We start from the raw sequence: 20,525 nt of genomic DNA on the forward strand, positions 1-20,525 counted from the left end.
GGGACCCTGGGATGACATCAGGTGGCCATCCCCCATTTTTAGGTACTGATGTGGTTGGGTAATTGAAAGCGGTCCACTTCCTTTCTCTCTCCATTTTCTCTAGATACAGGAAGAAAAAAGGGGATGGAAGCAGTATCTTATCCATTTTCTCCCATTCCTTGACCCTCCCCACCTAATCAATGGTTAACATGGGCATGCATCCCTCTTAATTATGTAAACATCATCCAAAATAAAATGAGTTATTATTTAAAAACACAGAACTCAGAACTCTATGCTTCTTTAAGATTTTTTATGGCTTTCAAAAAGCCAAATAAAATTAAATATTCACTCCACTTAACCTTCATCTTTATCCCTTTAGTAAAGATTGGGCATTTTCTGTTTCCCATGAACAATAACAAAAAAAATCTTTACCTAAGCTGCTACTGGAATTTCTTGGGCCTTGCTGTGGCAAAGCAGATAAGGCCTGATGTCAGTGTCCCACGTGGGCTCTGACTCCTGTCTGGCTGCTCCACTTCATTTTTAAAAAGATTTATTTATTCATTTGGAAAGTCAGACCAGTTCATTTTTTAAAAGATCTATTTATTTATTTACTTGGAAAATCAAATATACAGAGAGAAGGAGAGACAAAGAGGAAGATCTTTCATCTGTTGATTCACTCCCTGAACAGCCCCAATGGCTGGAGCTGAGGCAATCCGAAGCCAGGAGCCAGGAGATTCTTCTGGGTCTCCGAAGTGGATGCAGGGTCCCAAGGCTTTGGGCCGTCCTTGACTACTTTCCCAGGCCACAAGCAGGGAGCTGGATGGGAAGCAGGGGCCTCCGGGATTAGAATCAGCGCCTATATGGGAACCTGGCTGGTGCAAAGCAAGGACTTTAGCCACTAGGCTACCGCACCAGACATGGGCTGCACCACTTCTGATCCAGCTCCCAGTTAATGACCAGGAAAAAGCAACAGAAGATGGCCCGAAGGCTTGGGCGCTTCATCCGCGTGGGAGATCTGGAAGAAGCTCTTGACTCCTGCCAGCTTGGGATCAGCCCAGCTCCTGCCATTTCAAACGTTGGCAATAGATCTGTCTCTCCCTCTCTCCTTCTGTAACTTTCAAACAAACAAATCTTTTAAAAAGTTTGTCAACTAGAAAAAGATACAGTTTTCTAAACTACGTTTAGGCGATATGCCAGGAAATATTTTTGGTAATCAAGTTTCTCCAGTGTTCTCTAGAATTTCTCACCCTGCAGCATGAGAACTTCCGCCTCGCAGAAGGCGCCACACGTGGCTGCGGTCCGCGCTTCCCGACATGGGCCGGGCCGGATGATCTCGCAGCCTCGCTTCCTGTTTTGTGCCGACTCCCAAACCGCCGTCTTCCCGCCTGATTTTTAAGTTTCATTTCCAGACGCTCTATCTGGTTCCTCCGCTTCGCGATTCTTGTCCGGGTTCGTCATTCGGGGAAAAGAGCAGAGCCAGTCATGGACTCGCGGCGCGGAAAGAAGACGCGAGCATCTTCGACAGCCGGGAACGCCGCGCCCAACGCTTCGGCACAGGGTGTGCGGGACGCCCCGACACAGCCTGCGGCTGACACAGCCTCCATGGCTGCGGCTGCTCTCAGGGCGGCCCCTTCCAAGGCAGGGGACGGTGGTCCGGCCAGGGAGTCGGTACGCCAAAGGAAGAACGCCCAGAGCCCTCGGGAGAAGACGGAGGTCCGCGCTCCAAGAAGCTGTGCCAAGCGGGCGTCTCTGTGCGCGGAAGCCCCCGCGCCCCAGGCCAGTGCAGCCACCGTTTTGACAGAGCGACAGTCGGTTCCTCTGGAGGCGGAGGAGCCTCCCGAGGCGCCCGTGGCCTGCCTTCCCAAGGCAGGATCTCGTTCCCGAAAGGGCGCACGCTCATCTTGCACTGAGCAGAGACCTCCGCTCGGGCCCAGCAAGGAACTCTGCCCCGGCGGAGCGGTTCAGGTCCCGAATGTCAGCCAAAGTGAGGTGGCGTGGGGCAGCTGGAATTCCAAGGAGGTGCTGGATAAGCTAAGGCTGAAACGCGAGGAAATCTCAGTGGCGGCGAAGATCGTGAACAGGGTCGTGGACCAGCTGCTGCACAGACTGCAGAGGGTGGAATCAGAGTTTAAACGCGTCACACTGCTGAACACCGGGAGCTACTATGAACACGTAAAGGTGAGCTGCGCAGCGTCAGGCTTTCTCTTCCTGCCGCGCACTGGGGGTCCCGAACTAACACACCTGTCTTTCCCCCACCTACCCAACTTGCGCCTCTGCCGGAACCCGTGAAGTAACTTAAACTTTTGTTCTTAAGTAGTCTCCGTTAGTTTTAGGTTCTTTTATTAATCTGTACATCAAACGACCATGCAACTGATCGGTATTGATGGCCAGCTACTCTCAAGACACTGATGGGGAGGGGGCAATTTAAATGTGCACATTCAGTCATGAAAGTAGGTATGTGGGCCCTGTGCGATAGTCTGGTGACTAAAGTCCTAGCTGTGCACGTGTCGGGATCCCATATGGACGTCAGTTCTAATCCCGGCAGCTCCACTTCCCATCCAGCTCCCTGCTTGTGGCCTGGGAAAGCAGTCTTGGATGGCCCAAAGCCTTGGGACCCTGCACCTGTGTGGGAGACCTGGAAGAGGCTCCTGGTTCCTGGCTCCTAGCTCCTAGCTTCGGATTGGCTTAGCTTTGGTCGTTTCAGCCACGTGGGGAATGAATCAGTGGAAGTAAGATCTTCCTCTCTGTCTCTCCTCCTTTCTGTATATCTGACTTTCCAATAAAAATAAAATAAATCTTTTTAAAAAAATTGTGCTGTGTGAAGTGGCGGTTTAGGAGCAGGCTCCCCTCACCAATTCTGTTTTCTGATCAGTGATAGATAGTTTTGGTTACGTCTGGCTTAGTTTTTAGTTTTCTGAGTGCTAGGGTATAACCTCACTTAACTGTGTAAGAAGGTGATTGTAACATGAACATAAACAGAGTGATTGCTCGTAACTGTTAGTACTTCATAACTTCTTTCAGAGTTGCATACTGGCTTTATTCAGCCAACAATGCTCTCCCATAAGATGAATGATTGTAAAATCCTAGATTTAGGATTTTAAGATGTTCATAATTCTAAAATCTGGCCAATTATTATGTATCTATCTCTAAGCCTTCAAGACAGTGAGTGGCTCCCCTGTCAGAGTGGCTGTATGTCCTGGTCCTCTTGAGTTGCCGTAACACAATACCATAGACTGGTGCCTTAAACAACAGGAAGTTCTCTTCTCACAGTTGTGGATGTTGGAAGGCTGAGATCAGGATATCGTAAGATTGGGTTCTGATGAGGGTGCTCTTCCTGGTTTGTATGGAGCTGCCCTCTATGTGCATTTTCATGATCCTTTCTCAGTGCATGTATATGAAAAGAAAGATCTGTCTTCTTTTTTAAAAATACTTTTTTTTTTAATTGGAAAGGCAGATATAAAGAGAGAAGGAAATATAAAGAGAATGATCTTTTGTCTGCTGGTTCACTTACCCAGTAGGTGAGCTGATCCAAAGCCAGGAGTCTCTTCCAGGTCTCCCATGCTGGTGTGGGGTCCCAAGGCTTTGGGCCATCTTCTGCTGCTTTCCCAGGCCACAAGCAGGAACTACATGGGAAGTGGAACAGCCGGGATAAGAACCGGTGCCCAACTAGTGCCCATATGGGATCTCCGCGCGTGAAAGACAAGGACTTTAGCCACTAAGATACCGCATCAGGCCTGAGAAAGAGAGGTCTTACCTACTGGTTCATTGGCTTCCATTAAGGCTAGACACTTCAATGTGGGACAGGAGTATTGTTACATACACCCTCACCATTTTTTAAAGAGTCACTTATTTATTTATTTTGAAAGTCAAATTACAAAGAGAAATGGAGATCTTTCCCTCTTCTGGTTCACTCCCTAGATGGCTGCAATGTCCAGCCCTGAGCCAGGCTGAAGCCAGGAGTTTCTTCTGGATCTCCCACATGGGTGACAGGTGCCTAGACTCTTGGCTGTTTTCCACTGCTGTTCCAAGGCCAGTAACTAGATTGGTAGAACAACCGGAACCAACCGGGCAGTTGCATCCACCAGTAAGTGCGTTGGCTGGTGCGGCTGATGGATCAAACCTGACCCTCATTAGCTGACACACACAAGAGTCAAGCCTAAAGTCACCTCAGGCAAGGTTTCTTGGGGGACTCACCTACTAGATCATTGGACTCAAAACCCAGACCATCACAAGATACATGATACAACCTTGGAGGGCATATATCAGGACTGGGTCTCCTCAAGTTGCTGATGCCTGTGCAATGGACAACATACCCAGATGCACATGGTGGACATGACAGCCAGCTCATCTAGGCCAGCAGAGGATGTGGAGTGGTTTGTCAGAGGATGGAAAACAGAACAGGTAGGATAGCTCTGCTTGCCAAGTTTTATAGCAAGTGTCTGGGTCTGTCAGTGCAACAAGGTAAACTTGGTGAGCCAGGCCTTGGAAGGATTTCCTAAACCCTGGTGTAATGAAACTAACAATGTTTAAGCATTTATAAATATTTGTTGAATTGAATAAATAAATTAAGAATAACATGGCAGGATTTGCCGCCTTTGTTAAAATATGCTTTACAAGTTCTAAATTCATGTTATTATGAACATTCAAATAATAAATGTGCATAAAGAAAAAATAATGCTTGCTAATAGTAAAAAAAAAATTGAGTTAAAACCTGAAAACTAAAAATAATTTATGCATTTCTACCTGCTCCCAACTCCACTGGTCCTCTCCTGGAAGGTATAATATTAGGAATCTTGTATTTCAGTCTGGAGTTTTAAGTAGAAACTTCAGGGTTTTTTAAATTTATTTAATTTTTATTGGAAAAGCAGATTTACAGAGAGAAGGAGAGAAAGAAAGGTTTTTCCATATGCTAGGTCACTTCCCAAATGGCTGCAATGGCCAGAACTGGGCCAATCAGAAGCCAGGAGCCAGGAACTTCTTTCTGGTCTCCCATGTGGTTACAGTGTCCCAAGACTTTGGGCCATCCTCTCCTATTTCCCAGGCCACAAACAGAGATTTGGATGGGAAGTAAAGTAGCTGGGACATGACCTGGCACCCATATGGGATCCTGGAACATGAAAGACGAGGAGTTAGCCACTGAGGTATCATGCTGGGCCCAGAAATTTCTTTTTTTTTTTTAAATGTAGGCTCTGCTGTGGTGACATCAGGCTAATCCCCTGCTTTGCAGTGTCAGCATCCCATATAGACACCTGGTCATGACTGGCTGTTCTACTTCCAATCCAGCTCCTTGCTTATGGTCTGGGAAAGCATCAGAGGATAGCTCAAATCCTTGGGCCCATGCACCCATGTTCTTGGAGACCCAGAGTAAGGTCCTGGCTCCTGGCTCTCGCCATGGCTGCTTAGGGAGTAAACCAGCAGATGGAAGTTCTTTCTGTCTGTCTCTCCTTCTGTCTGTAAATCTGTCTTTCAAATAAAAATGAATAAATCCTTTCTAAAAACTGCAGTGGGCCATTCTATGGTATAGCAAGCTAATTGTCTGCCTGTAGCATCAACATCTCATCTGGGTACTGATTTGGATCCCAGCTGTTCCACTTCCCCTCCAGCTCTGTGCTTATGGACTTGTGAAAGCAGCAGAGGATGGGCCAAGTCCTTGGACTTCTCACTCACCTGGGAGACCTGAAAGAAGCTCTTTCCTGGCTCCTGCCTAGCTTCTGGCCAGCCCATCTCCAACTTTGTGGCCAGTAGAGAAGTAAGCCAGCGGATAGACAAGTCTGTCCTCTCCACGTGGCTTTCCTCTCTGTAACTCTGCCTTTAATTGCAAATAAGTAAATCTTAAAAACAAAATAAAACAAAACACAATTGCTTAAAAAAATATTCACAAGCATTTCGATGTTATTTCTGTTGTATCTTAGATTTCTGCTCCTGATGAATTTGATGTAATGTTTAAACTAGAAGTCCCCAGAGTTATGCTTGAAGAATATCCCAAAAGTGATGCTCATTACTTCGTGAAGTTTAAAAGAAACCCTCAAGGAAGTCCTCTTGATCAGTTTTTAGAACCAGATCGACGGTTATCAGCCTCTAGGATGCTGTCAAAGTTTAGGAAAATCATTACAGAAGAAATTAAAAACATTACAGGTAAGGTTTTTGAGTTTGGTTGGCTGTTTTCCTCCTCACAAGGGCAGCGCTCAGAGGGCTAAGGTTATTTCCTAACTGCCAGTGAACACTTGACCTCTTCCACCAGATTGCTGCCACCTTCTGGAATCAACTCTGCTCATGAAGTTTACTGCATCTTCTAGTATTCTTTCCAAGTGTCGACTGGAAGTATTTCCATGGTCACGAGATAGTCACTGAACTGCAGCCTGTGCCCGTGCATAAATGTGCCAGGTTAAGATTGGCGACCTGTTCTTGCCAGCCACAGTCTGCATGCTCACTGCCTTTATATGGGCCTCATGCGCTGCTGCTAGGCTGGGCTTTGCTGAGCTAAGCTCACAGGGCTCGCTCCTTCCTGCTGCTTGCATGACCTCTTCTGCAGGCTTCCCTCCAAACTGTTAACTTCAGCTCTAAATGAAAATGGGATCAATGGCTCAATTGGGTAATCTTCCCCCTTCAAGCACCAGGATCCTATGTGACCTCATGTCCTGTCCACTCTACTTCCCATCCAGCTCCCTGCTTGTGGCCTGGGAAAGCAGTTGAGGACGGCCCAAACCCTGGGCCCCTACACCCACATGAGAGACACAGATAAAGCTTCTGGCTCCTAGCTTTGGATTGGCTCAGCTACAGCCATTGTGGTTACCAGGGGAATGAATCAGCAGATGGAAGATCTTTCTCTCTGTAAAATCTACCTTTTCAATTAAAAAAACTAAAAATTAATAATAATAAAATAAAAAGATAATCATTGCAATCACAAACCCCAGTCTCCTGGGCTTCTTATCAGAAGTGTTAAGATAGGATCATGGGGCCCAGCATGAAAGTCTAGTGGCCAAAGTCCTCACTTTGCACATGCCAGGATCGCACGTGGATGCTGATTTGTATCCTAGCTACTCCACTTCACACCAAGTTCCTCACTTGTTGCCTGGGAAAGCAGTAGAGGACAGCGCAAAGGCTTGGGACCCTGCACTGACGTGGGAGACTCCGAGGACGCTCCTCGCTCCTGGCTTTGGATCAGCTCAGCTCCGGCTATTGCGGCCCCTTGGGGAGTGAATCAGTGGACGGTAGCTCTTCGTCTCTGTCTCTCCTCCTCTCTGTAGATCTGACCTTCCAATAAAAAACAAACAAATAAATCTTAAAAAAAAAAAAAGACAGGACCTTGATTCTATCTATCAGTGGTGTAGGTATCAACAAATATCAGTTAAATGACTTAAATTCTTTCCTGTGAGGAACTATTTCCATATTAGAACTAATGTCCCCCTTATCCTACTGTAATATTTACTCTGTATTTCCATTGAAGCTTGGGTTGCTCAAGCCTTTCTTTCCTTTTATGTTTAAACAGATGTAGATGTTGCCGTTGAGAAGAAGAGACGGGGTAGTCCTGCTGTAACCCTGATCATTACACAACCTCGAGAAATATCTGTGGATATAATCCTGGCTTTGCAACCATGCACTAGCTGGCCTGCTTGTACCCAGGAGGGCCTGCCCATCGAACGCTGGCTTGGATCGCCAATTCGGAGACAGCTAAGGCAAAAGCCATTTTACCTTGTGCCTAAGCATGCAAAGGAAGGAAATAGTTTTCAAGGTATTTTATTTTTTAACTAATAATGTTTATTTCTTTGGAAGGCAGAGTCTTTCTCTCTTTCTCTCTCTCTCACACACACACCCACACACATACATACACACACACACATTAAAGGAAATTTTGTGTTCGCTTGGTTCACTCTGTAATGTCCCTGCCTGAAGCCAGCGACCTGGAACTTTGAGTCTCCCATGGGAATGGTAGGGGTCTAAGTCTTTGAGCATCTTTCACTGCCTTTGCAGTGCATTAGCAGGGAGCTGGATTGGAAGAGTATCTTGGACTCAAATTAGTGCTGCAGTCTAGGATGCCAGCTTTCACCTGGCTACTCTGACCGTTTGGGGAGTGAACCAGCAGATGATATATCTCTTCATGTTCCTCTCTCTCTGTCACTCTGCTTTTGAAATGAATAAATAGTTAAAAAAAAAAAAAAACCAGAAAACAGAATAAGAGGCCAGCATAATGGCTCAATTCACTGATCATCTGACTGCAAGCGCCAGCATCCCATTTGGGCATTGTTTCGTGTCCTGTGTTATTCCACTTCCCCATCATCTCCCTGCTTGTGGCCTGGGAAAGCAGTGGAGCATGGCTCTGGGCCCCTGCACTGTTGTGGGAGACCTGAAAGAAATTCTTGGCTCTTGTCTTTGGATTGACTTACCTCCAGCTTTTGCAGCCATTTGGGGGAGCCAACCAGTGCATAAAAGATCTTTCTGTATATCTGTCTTTCCAATAAAAATCTTTAAAAATTTTTTAAATCTTTAAAAAAATAATAAAAACAAAAATAAATTTATGTGACCCTGTAAATTATGTGTATTTATGGAGTGTCATGTCTTAATGTACTTATACATTATATAATGTCCAAATCAGGGTAAATGTGTATATCTATTTGAACACTTATCATTTCTTATGATAAAATAATACAATTATTTAGTTCATTTTTTGTTTGTTTAAGATGTGCAGCACTAGAACTGGTTGTTGTGGCACAGCAGGTTTAGCCACCACTTTCGACACTGGCTTCTCACAGCAAAGCACCTGTTTGAGTCCTGGCTTCTCTATTTCTGATCTAGCTCCCTGCTAAAATGTGTGGAAAAGCAGATGAGGCTCCAGATATTTTTGTTCCTACCATCTGTGTGGAGAACAGGATGGAGTTTCAGGCTCCTGGCTTTTGTTTGACTCAGACTTAGCTGTCGTGGCCATTCGGGGAGTGAACCAAAAGATGGAAAATTTCTCTGTCTGCTGCTGCCATGTAAAAGGCAGAATTATAGGGATAGAAGGAGAGACAGAGATCTTCCATCTGCTGGTTTGCTACCAAATGTTTGCAAGGACCAGAGCTGGATGAGTCGGAAGCCAGCAGTCAGGAACTTCTGTGTCTCCCATGTGGGTGCCGGGGCCTAAACACTTTGGCCATCTTCTGCTGTTTTCCCAGGTGTATTAGCAGAGAGCTGGGTCATAAGTAGAACATCTGGGATTCAAACCAGCACTGATATGGGATGCCAGTGCACAGATGGAAGCCTAGCTTGCTATGCCACAGTACCAGTCCCTATGAATAAATCTTCAAAAAATTAAAGATGTAGTACATTATCATTATACATAATCACCCTTCTGTGCAAAAAGATACCAGAGCTAGTTGCTACTCATTAACCAACTTTTCCTCATGCCCTATCCCTCCCTACTCTAGTAACCATCATTCTTCACTTAACTTCTATGATATCAACATTTTGGATTTCACATTTAAGTGAGATCATGTGGCACTTACCTTTCTGTGCCTGGGTTATTTCACTTAATGTCACGATCTCTGGTTTTATCTATGTTGGTACAAATGACAATATTTTTTGAATGGCTGAAGAGTAGTTCATTGTGTAAATATATCTATATACTACAGCCTTTTTATTCACTTATCAATGTATGGATACTTAGGTTGTTTCCATTTTCTTGGCTGTTGTGTACAGTGTGTAATAAACATGGTATTTTAGAAGTCTCTTAAATGAGCTGACTTAATTTCTCACACAGCAGTGGGATAACTGAATTCTGTGTTAGTTTTCTTATTTATTGGAAAGTCACAGTTACAGAGTCAGAGAGATCTTCCATCTACTAGTTTATTTCCCAAGTGGCTACAACAGCCATTGCTGAGACAAGCCAAAACCAGGAGCCAGGAGCTTCATCCAGGTCTCCCCCCTTGGTAATAGGTGACCAAATATCTGGGCCATCTTTTGCTACATTTTCCAGGCCATTATCAGGGATCTGGATTGGAAGCAAAGCAACTGAGACAGGAACCAACATCCATATGGAATGCTGACGTCACAGGCCACAATAGCTTTATTTGCCATACCACAACACTGACCCCATATTTGTGGGTTTTTTGGTTTGTTTGTTTTAGGAACCTCCATATTGTTTCTCACAATGACTGTACTAATTCTATTTCTACAACAGTGTGCAGAAAGAGGCTGGTGCAATAGCGTAGTGGCTAAAGTCCTTGTCTTGCATGCACTGGGATCCCAAATGGGCGCTGGTTCATATCCTGGCTGCTCCACTTCCCTTCCAGCTCCCTGCCTGTGGCCTGGGAAAGCCACAGGATGGCCCAGAAGAAGCTTCAGGCTCCTGGCTTCAGACTGGTTCTGCTCCAGCCATTGCAGCCACTTGAGAGTGAGCCAGCGGATGAAAGATCTTCTCGCTGTCTCTCCTTCTCTCTGTAAAAAATCCCACACTCCAATAAAAATAAATCAATCTTTGGAAAGAAAGAACAACAGTGTGCAGAGGTACCATTTCTCCGCATCCTCACTGGCACTTGTCTTTTGATAATAGCCAATGTGCCTGCAATGAGGGGATATTTTATTGTGGTTTTTATTTGCATTTCCCTGAGAATAATGGTGTTGAACATTTTATCATGCACTTACCATGTGTATGTCTTCCTTTAAAATATGTGCAGATTTACTACCTATTTTCTGTTTGAATTATTTGTGGAGACTTTCAATTTTGTTTTTATTTTCACTATGGAATTGTTTGAGTTACTAATATGTTCCTGATATTAATGCCTTGTCAGATATGTAGCTTCAGAGTATTGATTTTTGGCCATTCTGTAGGTCGTCTCCCCATTTTATTGACTATTTACTGTGCTGTACAAAGTCTTGTTTGATGAAATCTCGTGTCTGTTTTTAACTTTCATTGCCAATTTTTTTGGAGTCTAAATGAAAAAAATTCTGTCTCATTTCAATATTCTAATGCACTTTTGCCTTTTCTAGTGTTTCCATGGTTTCAAATCTTACATTTAGGTGATTGGTTCATCGTAAGTAGATTACTTTGGTGTATGGTGAGAGACAGAAGATCTGTTAGGATCTCGTGCATGTGAATATCCAAGTTCCTCAGGAGTTTGCTCTGTCCGCTCGGAGCATCAACCTGCGATCGCAGTACCTCCAGGAATGGTGCAACCCCCTCGGGGAAAAAAACACAAACACTTGAACCCGTGCCCATATGGGGTGCAGACACTGCAGGCAGGGTCTGCACTCACCTGCTCTGCAGAACTAACCCTTCTCATTAATTTTTTTCTGAATCTGGGGTAAGGGGGGAGATAGCGGGAGAAGCCCCACACACCCTTCCACCCTTCCCAGGGTCCACGACGTGGGTCATGCTCTGAGGGCACAATGCTCAAGTGGTTTTGATATTTCAGCAGTTCTGAATTGCTGCCAATCTCACCATTCCAAGCACAATAAAATCTCTCCAGAATCCACTGGTTCACATAATCCACCTTAGAGTCTCCGTTCCCCTAGATTTTCACTGCCAATACATGGCTGGGGTAGATGATCGAATTGTGTTGTCCTCTGTCCTCTGTTATGGTACTGGGTGTCCTCTGCAGGTTCTGATGGACTGCCATATCCTCCATGTGCATCTGGATGTGCTGTCCACTGCTCAATCTGAGCCTCTGAGGAGCCTCAGCTTTGACAAGTGCACTCCATGGTCAGACCATGGAACCTTCATGGTTGGGGTTCTGAGTCCGCAGTTCAACTGGTGAGATCCCCAAGGGAACTTTGTCTGAGGTGATCCCAGACCAGATTCTTATGTGTGCATGCCAGTACAGGGTCCGGCACAGTCCATTGCCCCTATCAGCTTATGCATATGCGGGTGGTTGTAATTGCTGGGTCAGTTCTGTTTCCAGCCCTGTCTTCCACACGAACCAATGGGTATTGCAGTCAAACCTTATTCTACCCACCTCACACTCAGCCCTCACGCAAGCCAGTGGGAGCTGCAGCCTAGTTGGGGTGACTCCCAGTAATCCCCACCAGGCCCACCCCCGGCCCTGGTTCCTGTGCTTGCCAGTATGTACAGCAGACTAGTCTAGTCTGTCTCACATCCCATTTAGCTCCCAGACATGTCAGTGGGCACTGAAGCCTAGTTCACTCCAACCAGGCCCACTATCCAGCCCACACACATGCTGGTGGGTGCTGTTCTGTCCAGCCAGGCCTGCCCCAGGCCTGGTTCTCATGCTCTCTAGTGGGAGTGATACCTTCTCATAATTCTTATGAATGTTTTCCTACATGTTTTGTATTTTTCCTATAGAAGGTTTTATGTATCAATTGGCCTGTTTTAAAGATTTATTTTATAGGCAGAATGATAAAGGGGGTGTGGGAAGAAAAAGAGAGAAAGTGTCTTTGGTTCTCTGGTTTACTCTCCAAATTGTTTCAACAGCTGGGGTCTCTCTGGGTCAAAGCCAGGCTCTCCATCTGGCTACTTGAGCCATCCTCTGTTACTTTAGCAGACACGTTAGCAGAAAGCTGGATTGGAAGTCAAGCAACCAGCACTGAAACCTCCATTACAATGTGGGATGCTGGTGGCCTTACCTGTGATACCATAATGCTGTTCCTTTAAACTCTTTTATTTTGAGAAATTTTAAATCAATGGTGAAGTAGAGTGAATAATTTATTAACTCTCTCATATTCACCCCTAGCTTCAGCAATTAACTTACGGCTCAAAATGGACTCATCTGCATTTCTGCTCACTTTTTAAAAAAAGATTTATTTATTTTTTTCTACAAACTCAGATATATATAGAGAGATGAGGATAGACAGAGAGGAAGATCTTCCATCCATTGATTCACTCCCCAAATGACCACAATGGTTGGAGCTGAGCCAATCTGAAGCCAGGAGCCAGGAGCCTCTTCCGGATCTCCCACGCAGGTGCAGGGTCCCAAGGCTTTGGGCCGTCCTCAGCTGCTTTTCGAGGCCACAATAAGGGAGCTGTATGGGAAGTGGGGCTGCCGGAATTAGAACCCGCACCCATATGGGATCCTGGCATTCAAGGCGAGGACTTCAGCTGCTAAGCCACTGTACTGGGCCCACTGCTCACTTTTTTATTGTTATTATGCCAATGTATCTTTCTTTTTTCTTTTTTTCTTTCTTTTTCTTTTCTTTTCCTTTTTTTTTGATTGTCAATGTATCTTTAAAGAACAAGACTTTAAAATGTAATTATTGGGGGCAGCACCATGGCTTAGTAACTTAAGCCTTAGCCTGTGGTTTTGGCATCCCATATGGGCACCAGTTCATGTCCTGGTCACTCCATTTCCAATCCAGTTACCTGATAATGGCTTGGCAACTCAGCAGAGATTGGCTCAAGTCCTTCTCAAGTCCTTGAATTTCTGCGCCCACCTGGGAGTTCCAGAATTAGCTCCTGGCTCCCAGCTTCTGTATGGCCCAACTCCAGCTGTTGTGGCCACTGGGGAATGAACCAGTGGATTGAACATCTACGGGTTGTTTTTTTTTTTTCTGTCTTTTCTCTCTCTCTCTAACTCTACCCTTCAAATAAATAGTATGTCTTTTGTATATATAAAATGATTGCACTAGAAAATCCATCGTTTCTCTATAGTAACAGACATGTAGTCAGATTGTAAACTTATATTTGTTTGCTAAATGCCAGATCTTGTAAAAAAAATGTATTAATTTATCTAAGGACCTGCTTTAGTGGCAATCTAGTTAGTCCCAGCAGAAACTAACCCTGTAGCGCCATCAGCCACGCACTTTGTCTGGATCAGAATCTGAATCGATACTTTGTGAATAAATGACATGTCTGTTAACAGCATCCTTTGGCTTGTGGTTTCTTCCCTCATCTTATTTTCCCTTTCATTGAAGAAGCAGATAACTTGTTCTATAGTTTCCCACAGCGAGTTCTGCAGATTATATTCCAGCAGTGTCCTGATACACATTCCGCTTTTCTTCTGTGTTTCATTGGGAAATAAATCCAGAAAATAATTGATACTGTTGAGGCCACTGTGAACAGCATCTTTCCCCCGCCCCAATATTTTGGTTGCCATATATTGACGTGCGTTGGATTTTTTATGTCCACAAATTTGGTACCTCTTTAAATCAATTTTGTGCACTTATTTGTAGATTCTTTTGTGTTTTCTATTTATGTAATAATATCACCTATCCATAATGAAGACTTTGTCTCTGTCCACTGCTGTAATCCTTCTGTCTCTTTACTGATCCTGCTTGTAAGACACCCGGTCCATGTTGAGGAGATTCAGAAATAGCAGATACTTGCCTTCTTCCAGATTTCAAGAGCAAAACCTACAACTTTTTACCTCATATTAGGCTGTTGCTATGGTTTTCTAAAGTAGAGCCTTTATCAAATCAAGTTTCCTCCTAGTCTCACTCAGAAATGTCTTTTCCCAAAAGGATGAACTGATATAATTTTTTAAAGATTTATTTATTCATTTATTAAAGATTTATTTATTTTTACTGCAAAGTCAGATATACACAGGCATGAGGAGAGACAGAGAGGAAGATCTTCCATCCATTGATTCACTCCCCAAGTGGACACAACAGTCGGTGATGCACCGATCCGAAGCCAGGAATCAAGAACCTCTTCCGGGTCTCCCACATGGGTGCAGAGTCCCAAAGCTTTGGGCTGTCCTCGACTGCTTTCCCAGGCCACAAGCAGGGAGCTGGATGGGAAGTGGGGCCGCAAGGATTAGAACCAGCGCCCATATGAGATACTGATGCATTCAAGAAGAGGACTTTAGTGCAAAGCTATTGTGCTGGGCCCAATATTTGATTTGGTACAATTCATGTGTCTGTTAGGATGGCCATAAATGCTGTTCTTCCCTATTCTGTTTATGTTTAGATTATATTTCTTTTCTATTTATAAACCTGGTGTAAAATGACATAGGTACAAGGATGATCAGAAACTAAAAGAGGTACTCATGGTCAAAACTTGGCAAGCTATCATTTTAATTTTTAAAAAAAAAAAATTTATTTTTATTGGGAAGTGGGATTTTTTACAGAGAGAAGGAGATGCAGAAAGATCTTTCATCTGCTGGTTCACTCTCCAAGTGGCCACAACAGCTGGAGCTGAGCCGATCCAAACCCAGGAGCCAAAAGCTTCCTCCGAGTGTCCCCTGTGGGTGCCGGGTGCCAAAGCTCTGGGCCATCCTCTACTGCTTTTTCAGGCCACAAGCAGGGAGCTGGATGGGAAGTGGAATAGCTGGGCTACAAACTGGCACCCATATGGGATCCTGGTACATGCAAGACAAGGATTTAACCACTAGACTATTGCACTGGGCTCTATCATTCTAATCTTAAACTCACAGGAACAGACAGAAAAATTGTTCAACTTATTTTATACTAATACCTTAACTGGCAAGGACTGTAACTCAAACAGATTCAATTTTTGTAATTTATTACTGAAACAAAGTATTTACAAAGTTTTTCATAATTTATAAGAGGCAGTACATCTCTTCTAATTATATTAAGCTCTAATTTCCTCCTTTGCTCTTCCATTTTCCCCCATTTGTGCCCAATTTTCTTCAAAGCACTTTAAATATGTTTTAATTGCCCTGATGTGCAATCATTCCCTTTAATATACCTTCTCGTATAATTGTTTTTGGAATGATAGTTCAATGAAGGAAATCTCTTAAATATTGAGTTCTTTAGATGTAGATGCTTTTTGATTAATGGCTCTTCTACTTTTCTCTTTGAAATTAAGAAGAAACATGGCGGTTATCCTTCTCGAACATTGAAAAGGACATTTTAAGTGACCACGGACAAAGCAAAGTATGCTGTCAAAGTAATGGAAATAAATGTTGCAGGTAACATCTTTATTTTGTTCAATGGCAGATTACCCCTGGTATGTGTAAGTCCTACTGACTGCGTAGTTCAAACCTGCAGCTTTTCATGGCTGGGCTGGGCCTGTGGGACAGAGCAGGGCTGGATTGACCTTGATGGGGAATATGAGGCTGAAGCCAGAGAAGCCAGCTCCAAGGGACCAAGGAAAAGGTGCTGCTGGAAGGCGAAGCCAGGGAGCAGTAGTTCTGAACCCCTGGGTTAGACAATTGTGTAAGTGGAACAGAGTAAAAGAGTATGGATGCTAACTAGGACTACTGCAAATGTCTTAGCATTCTTTTAGCTGAAAGGTAATGAATATTAATATCATGTAGTAGAAGTAAGAGAAAGGATCAATCTTTTAAAAATACAATATTTTCATTTGAGAACTATTAGAGAGGTCCCATCTGCTGGTTCATTCACCAGCTTCATCAGATTCATTCCTCAAATGTGTGTGCTGGTCCAGAACCCAGGTGCTCCTGGGATGTGGGAGTCGGCTGTGCCAAACACCTCTCCCAGAGATCATTCTTACTGGATGTGTTGTTTTCTTCAGCATGGTTTGTTTCTCTTGAAAGTTAGGGACTAAAGGCCAGACTTGAAACAGCTAACAACTAACTGGGCAATAATCTTTCTTGGTAGCACGCATGCCTTAAAAAAAAAAAAAAAGAAAACAAACAAACTAAAAAACCCTTAGATTTAAAAGGACTTATTCACTGGAATGTCCGAAGTTAAGCAGTGTTAAAAGTGGTACCATGAGTTAAGCCTCTGATGCCAGTATCCAGTATCGGAGTCAGTTCATGTTCTGGCAGCTCTGCCTGAGATCCAGCTTTCTGTTAAGCTGCATGGGAAAGCAAAGTTAACCCAAGTACCCAGATGGAGTTCAGGCTCCTGGCTTAGGCCGGACCCTAACCATTGCAACCATTTAAGGAGGGAACCAAAAGATTAAAAAAAATCTCTCCATTTCACACTCTTCATTTCAAATAAAGAATTTTAAAGATGTGACAGTTAAAAGCTCGAGAGAAAAGTGTTCAATATTCAGGCACAGACATTCTTTAAAACTTCAAATGCAATCTTTCAATTAAGCATAAAGAAAAACATTTCTGATAAGGCAAAATAATTCCATAACTATTACACAACTGGGTGAAGAGCAGAAATATCTGCTGTCCAATCAAGTAAAATCATTTCACAAAGATTAAAACAATATTTTTGTAGTTAAGCTAGGAATGGGGAATAGAGAAAAAGCAATCTGTTTTTAAAGCTTCCAAGCAGGAAGTGATGTTTGGTATAGTGATTGTCCACATCCGTGCTGCAGTGCTTGGGTTGATTCCTAGGTTTCTTCCAATTCCAGTTTCCTGCCAGTGCACAGGTCTTTTAGTACGGGAGGTAGCAGCTGATGACTTAAGTACTTGGGTCACTACAACCTATTCCGGAAACCTGGCCGGGGTTCCTGGCTCCTGGCTTCAGCCTGGCCTGAACCCAATTGTTGTGGGCGTTTGGGGAGTGAGTCAGCGGATGCAGGATCCATCAGTCTGTGTCTCTTGCTGTGTCTCTTTGCCTTTCCAATTACTAAAATAAATTTAAAAATTAAAAACAAAAACTCAAATAATGGTAATTGTTAAAATTATAGGATAATGAAATATGTCATATAGTAATTATTATGTATCTTTATTGTTTGTCTTTTTCCTGTAAGATGCCTAAAATCCTTTATAGAATGATGTAGTTTGTAAGTAGGTAAAAATAAATGGTTTTCTTTCTTATTTAACAGGAAAGATTGCTTAAAACTAATGAAGTACCTTTTAGAACAACTGAAGAAAAAGTTTGAAAACCAAAAAAAGCTGGATAAATTCTGTTCCTACCATGTGAAAACTGCCTTTTTCCACACCTGTACCCAGCACCCGAGTGATGACGAGTGGTGCCCTGAAAATGTGAGCGTCAGCTTTAACAACTGTGTGGAGTACTTTCTCTGTTGCCTCAGGACGGAGCGACTGAAGCACTATTTTATCCCTACCGTCAACTTATTTTCTCAAGACCAAATTGACAAGAAAAGTAAAGACTTTCTGTTAGAGCAAATTGAATATGAAAGAAACAATGGATATCCAGTTTTTAGTGAATTTTGAAATTATGTTTAGAAAAGCATCAAGAACTAGAGTGACTCAGACTTAAGAGAATTGCAATTTGCCTGAAAATGAGTGTAAATAATTATTACTGTTGCAGTGTATCACAATAAATTCTAACCCATGGTCAGATAGAACTGACTATCTCAGGGCAAGAAGCAAAAGGAGTATTTAAAACCTAAAAATATGCCTCAAGACAGAAAATTGGATGAGTTCACTATTCAAAGGCTTTTTCCCCCAAAGTCTTTAATGGGGGGATGTACTATCCTACTCATGCGTGAAATACAAGTTATTCAAGCAAAAATTCTTGTCACTTGGCATTGAGCAAAATAAATCACAAAACAATACCAAGTTGAAATGAAGAAAAGGATACAATGTAAGATCACCTTCGTTAAATTAAGTTCCTATTGGACACCTGCTGTCACCTAGCACAGGTGTGGGAGGTTTATAAGAGACAATATAAGACACTCTCAATGCTGCCAACACATGTGCTTTGTTCAAACTATAAAAGTATTTGGAAACAATGCCTTGACCTGTAGTAGACAAAAAAAAAAAAAAAAAGGAAAAAGCAAACAAAAACCTCTGTCTCCAGAATTAAATATCTGAAAGAAAAAACATAAGGTATTTAAGATATACAACTAATATAAAATATAAGTTATTTTGTTTTGAGCCACATTGCTAACGTTCTGCTTGTACTTTCTGAAAAGGCGGTGCACACACATGGAATCCCACCCAGAGAAATGCTGCGGGGGCAATGGGCTCCCCACTCTCAGCCCGTGCCCAGCCTGCTGCAGCCCACAGCTGCTCTCTAACTCCTCCCTAGTCATATATTTTGTGTGTGTATGTGTTTTTTTTTATTGGACGGCTCACCTTTTTCTCACTGTATTGTCCTTTTTACATTTTGCACACTACTCTTTGCCTGTAATCGATGTAAAAAGCAATTTTCCCTTTTCTGGTCTTTTATTAAAGTTTAAAATTTTTGATGTACTTTAGTATGTGAGTCTGTTTTTAAAAGTTTGTACTTTATACATCTGGTTTAACAACTTACTATATATTTTTTTAAAGCTTTATTCGTTTGGGCCTGGCGCGGTAGCCTAGCAGCTAAAGTCCTTGCCTTGAACATACTGGGATCCCATATGGGTGCTGGTGCTAATCCCGGCAGCTCCACTTCCCATCCAGCTCCCTGCTTGTGGCCTGGGAAGGCAGTCAAGGACGGCCCAAAGCTTTGGGATCCTGCACCCGCGTGGGAGACCTGGAGGAAGTTCCTGGCTCCTGGCTTTGGATCAGTGCAGCACCGGCTGTTGCGGTCACTTGGGGAGTGGATCATTGGATGGCAGATCTTCTTCTCTGCCTCTCCTCCTCTCTGTATATCTGACTTTCCAATGAAAAACAATTACTTATTTATTGTAAAGGCAGTTAGGGGCAGAGAAGGAGTAACAGAAAAAGAGATCTTCTATTTGCTGTTTCACTCCTTAAATGGCCAGCACAGGCAGAGTCCAAAGCCAGGAGCAGGAGCTTTCTCCAAATCACCCAGTGGGTGCAGGGGTCCGAGCACTTGGGCCGTCCTCCGCTGCCTTCCCAGAGTATCAGCAGGGAGCTGGATCAGAAGTGGAACAGCCAGGACCCTAATGAGTACCTACTGTGTTTGAAAATGCTAAGAGGGGCTTGGGTTGTGGTAGAGAAGCTTAAGCTGCCTCTGATGATGCCAGCAGCCCATATGAATGCTGGTTCATGCTGTGGCCGCTCCACCTCTGGTCCAGCCCCTGATGGAGTCCCAGGCTCATAGCCTCAACCTGGCCCAGCCCTGGCTGTTGTGGCCATTGGAGGAGTAAATCAGTAGATGGAAGATCTGTCTTTCCCTATCTCTCTGTAATTATTATTCAAATACATAGATAAATCTCTCTAAAAGAAAAGTTTCACTTAAAAAGGAAATGCTGGGGCGGCACAGTTTCACATCTAGCTAATGCATCCTGGGACTCCAGCATCCAAACGGGCACCAGTTCATGTCCCGACGACTTTACCTCTGATCCAACTCTCTGCTTGTGGCCTGGTAACACAGCAGAGGTTGACCCAAATCCATGGGCACCTGCACCCATGTTGGAGACCTGGAACAGGCTCCTGACTCTTGACTTGAGATCAGCTTAGCTCTGGCCATTACTGCCATTTAGGGAGTGAACCAGCAGAAAGAAGACCTTCTCTATTTCTACTTCTCTCTGTAAATCTGCCTTATAAAATAAAAATAAGTCTTTTTAAAAATAAAATCCTGGACCTGGTACAGTAGCTTAGTTGCTAAATTCCTCACATTGCATGCTCCAGGATCCCATATGGACACCTGTATAGACATGGGTGTCCCGGCTGCTCTACTTCCCATCCAACTCCCTGCTTGTGGCCTGGGAAAGCAGTTGAGGATGGCCCAAAGCCATGGGTCCCTGCACGATGTGCAAGTCCCAGAAGAAGCTCCTGGCTTCAGATTGACTCAGTTCTGGCCATTGCAACCATTTGTGAGTGAACCAGCAGATGAAAGATCTGTTTCTTCTTCTCTGTGTAAAAAATCCCACTTCCCAATAAAAATAAATAAGTCTTTTAAAAAAAAGCCTGAAACACTAAGAGAAAATTTAG

The 20,525-nt window shown here is 43.6% G+C and overlaps 1 protein-coding gene across 1 annotated transcript; it reads left to right on the plus strand.

Annotated features, from left to right (window-relative positions):
* The first annotated feature begins 1,260 nt into the window (after positions 1–1,260).
* Positions 1,261–18,052, plus strand: CGAS (cyclic GMP-AMP synthase). Its single transcript, XM_004580553.4, has 5 exons — positions 1,261–2,157; positions 5,892–6,114; positions 7,469–7,711; positions 15,677–15,779; positions 17,558–18,052. Exons 1-5 carry the CDS (start codon positions 1,462–1,464, stop codon positions 17,907–17,909), a joined length of 1,617 nt encoding a protein of 538 aa, XP_004580610.2. The 5' UTR covers positions 1,261–1,461; the 3' UTR covers positions 17,910–18,052.
* Positions 18,053–20,525: the final 2,473 nt, after the last annotated feature.

The sequence above is a fragment of the Ochotona princeps genome, chromosome 1, assembly GCF_030435755.1.
Source record: "Ochotona princeps isolate mOchPri1 chromosome 1, mOchPri1.hap1, whole genome shotgun sequence".
Classification (NCBI taxonomy): Eukaryota; Metazoa; Chordata; class Mammalia; order Lagomorpha; family Ochotonidae; genus Ochotona; species Ochotona princeps.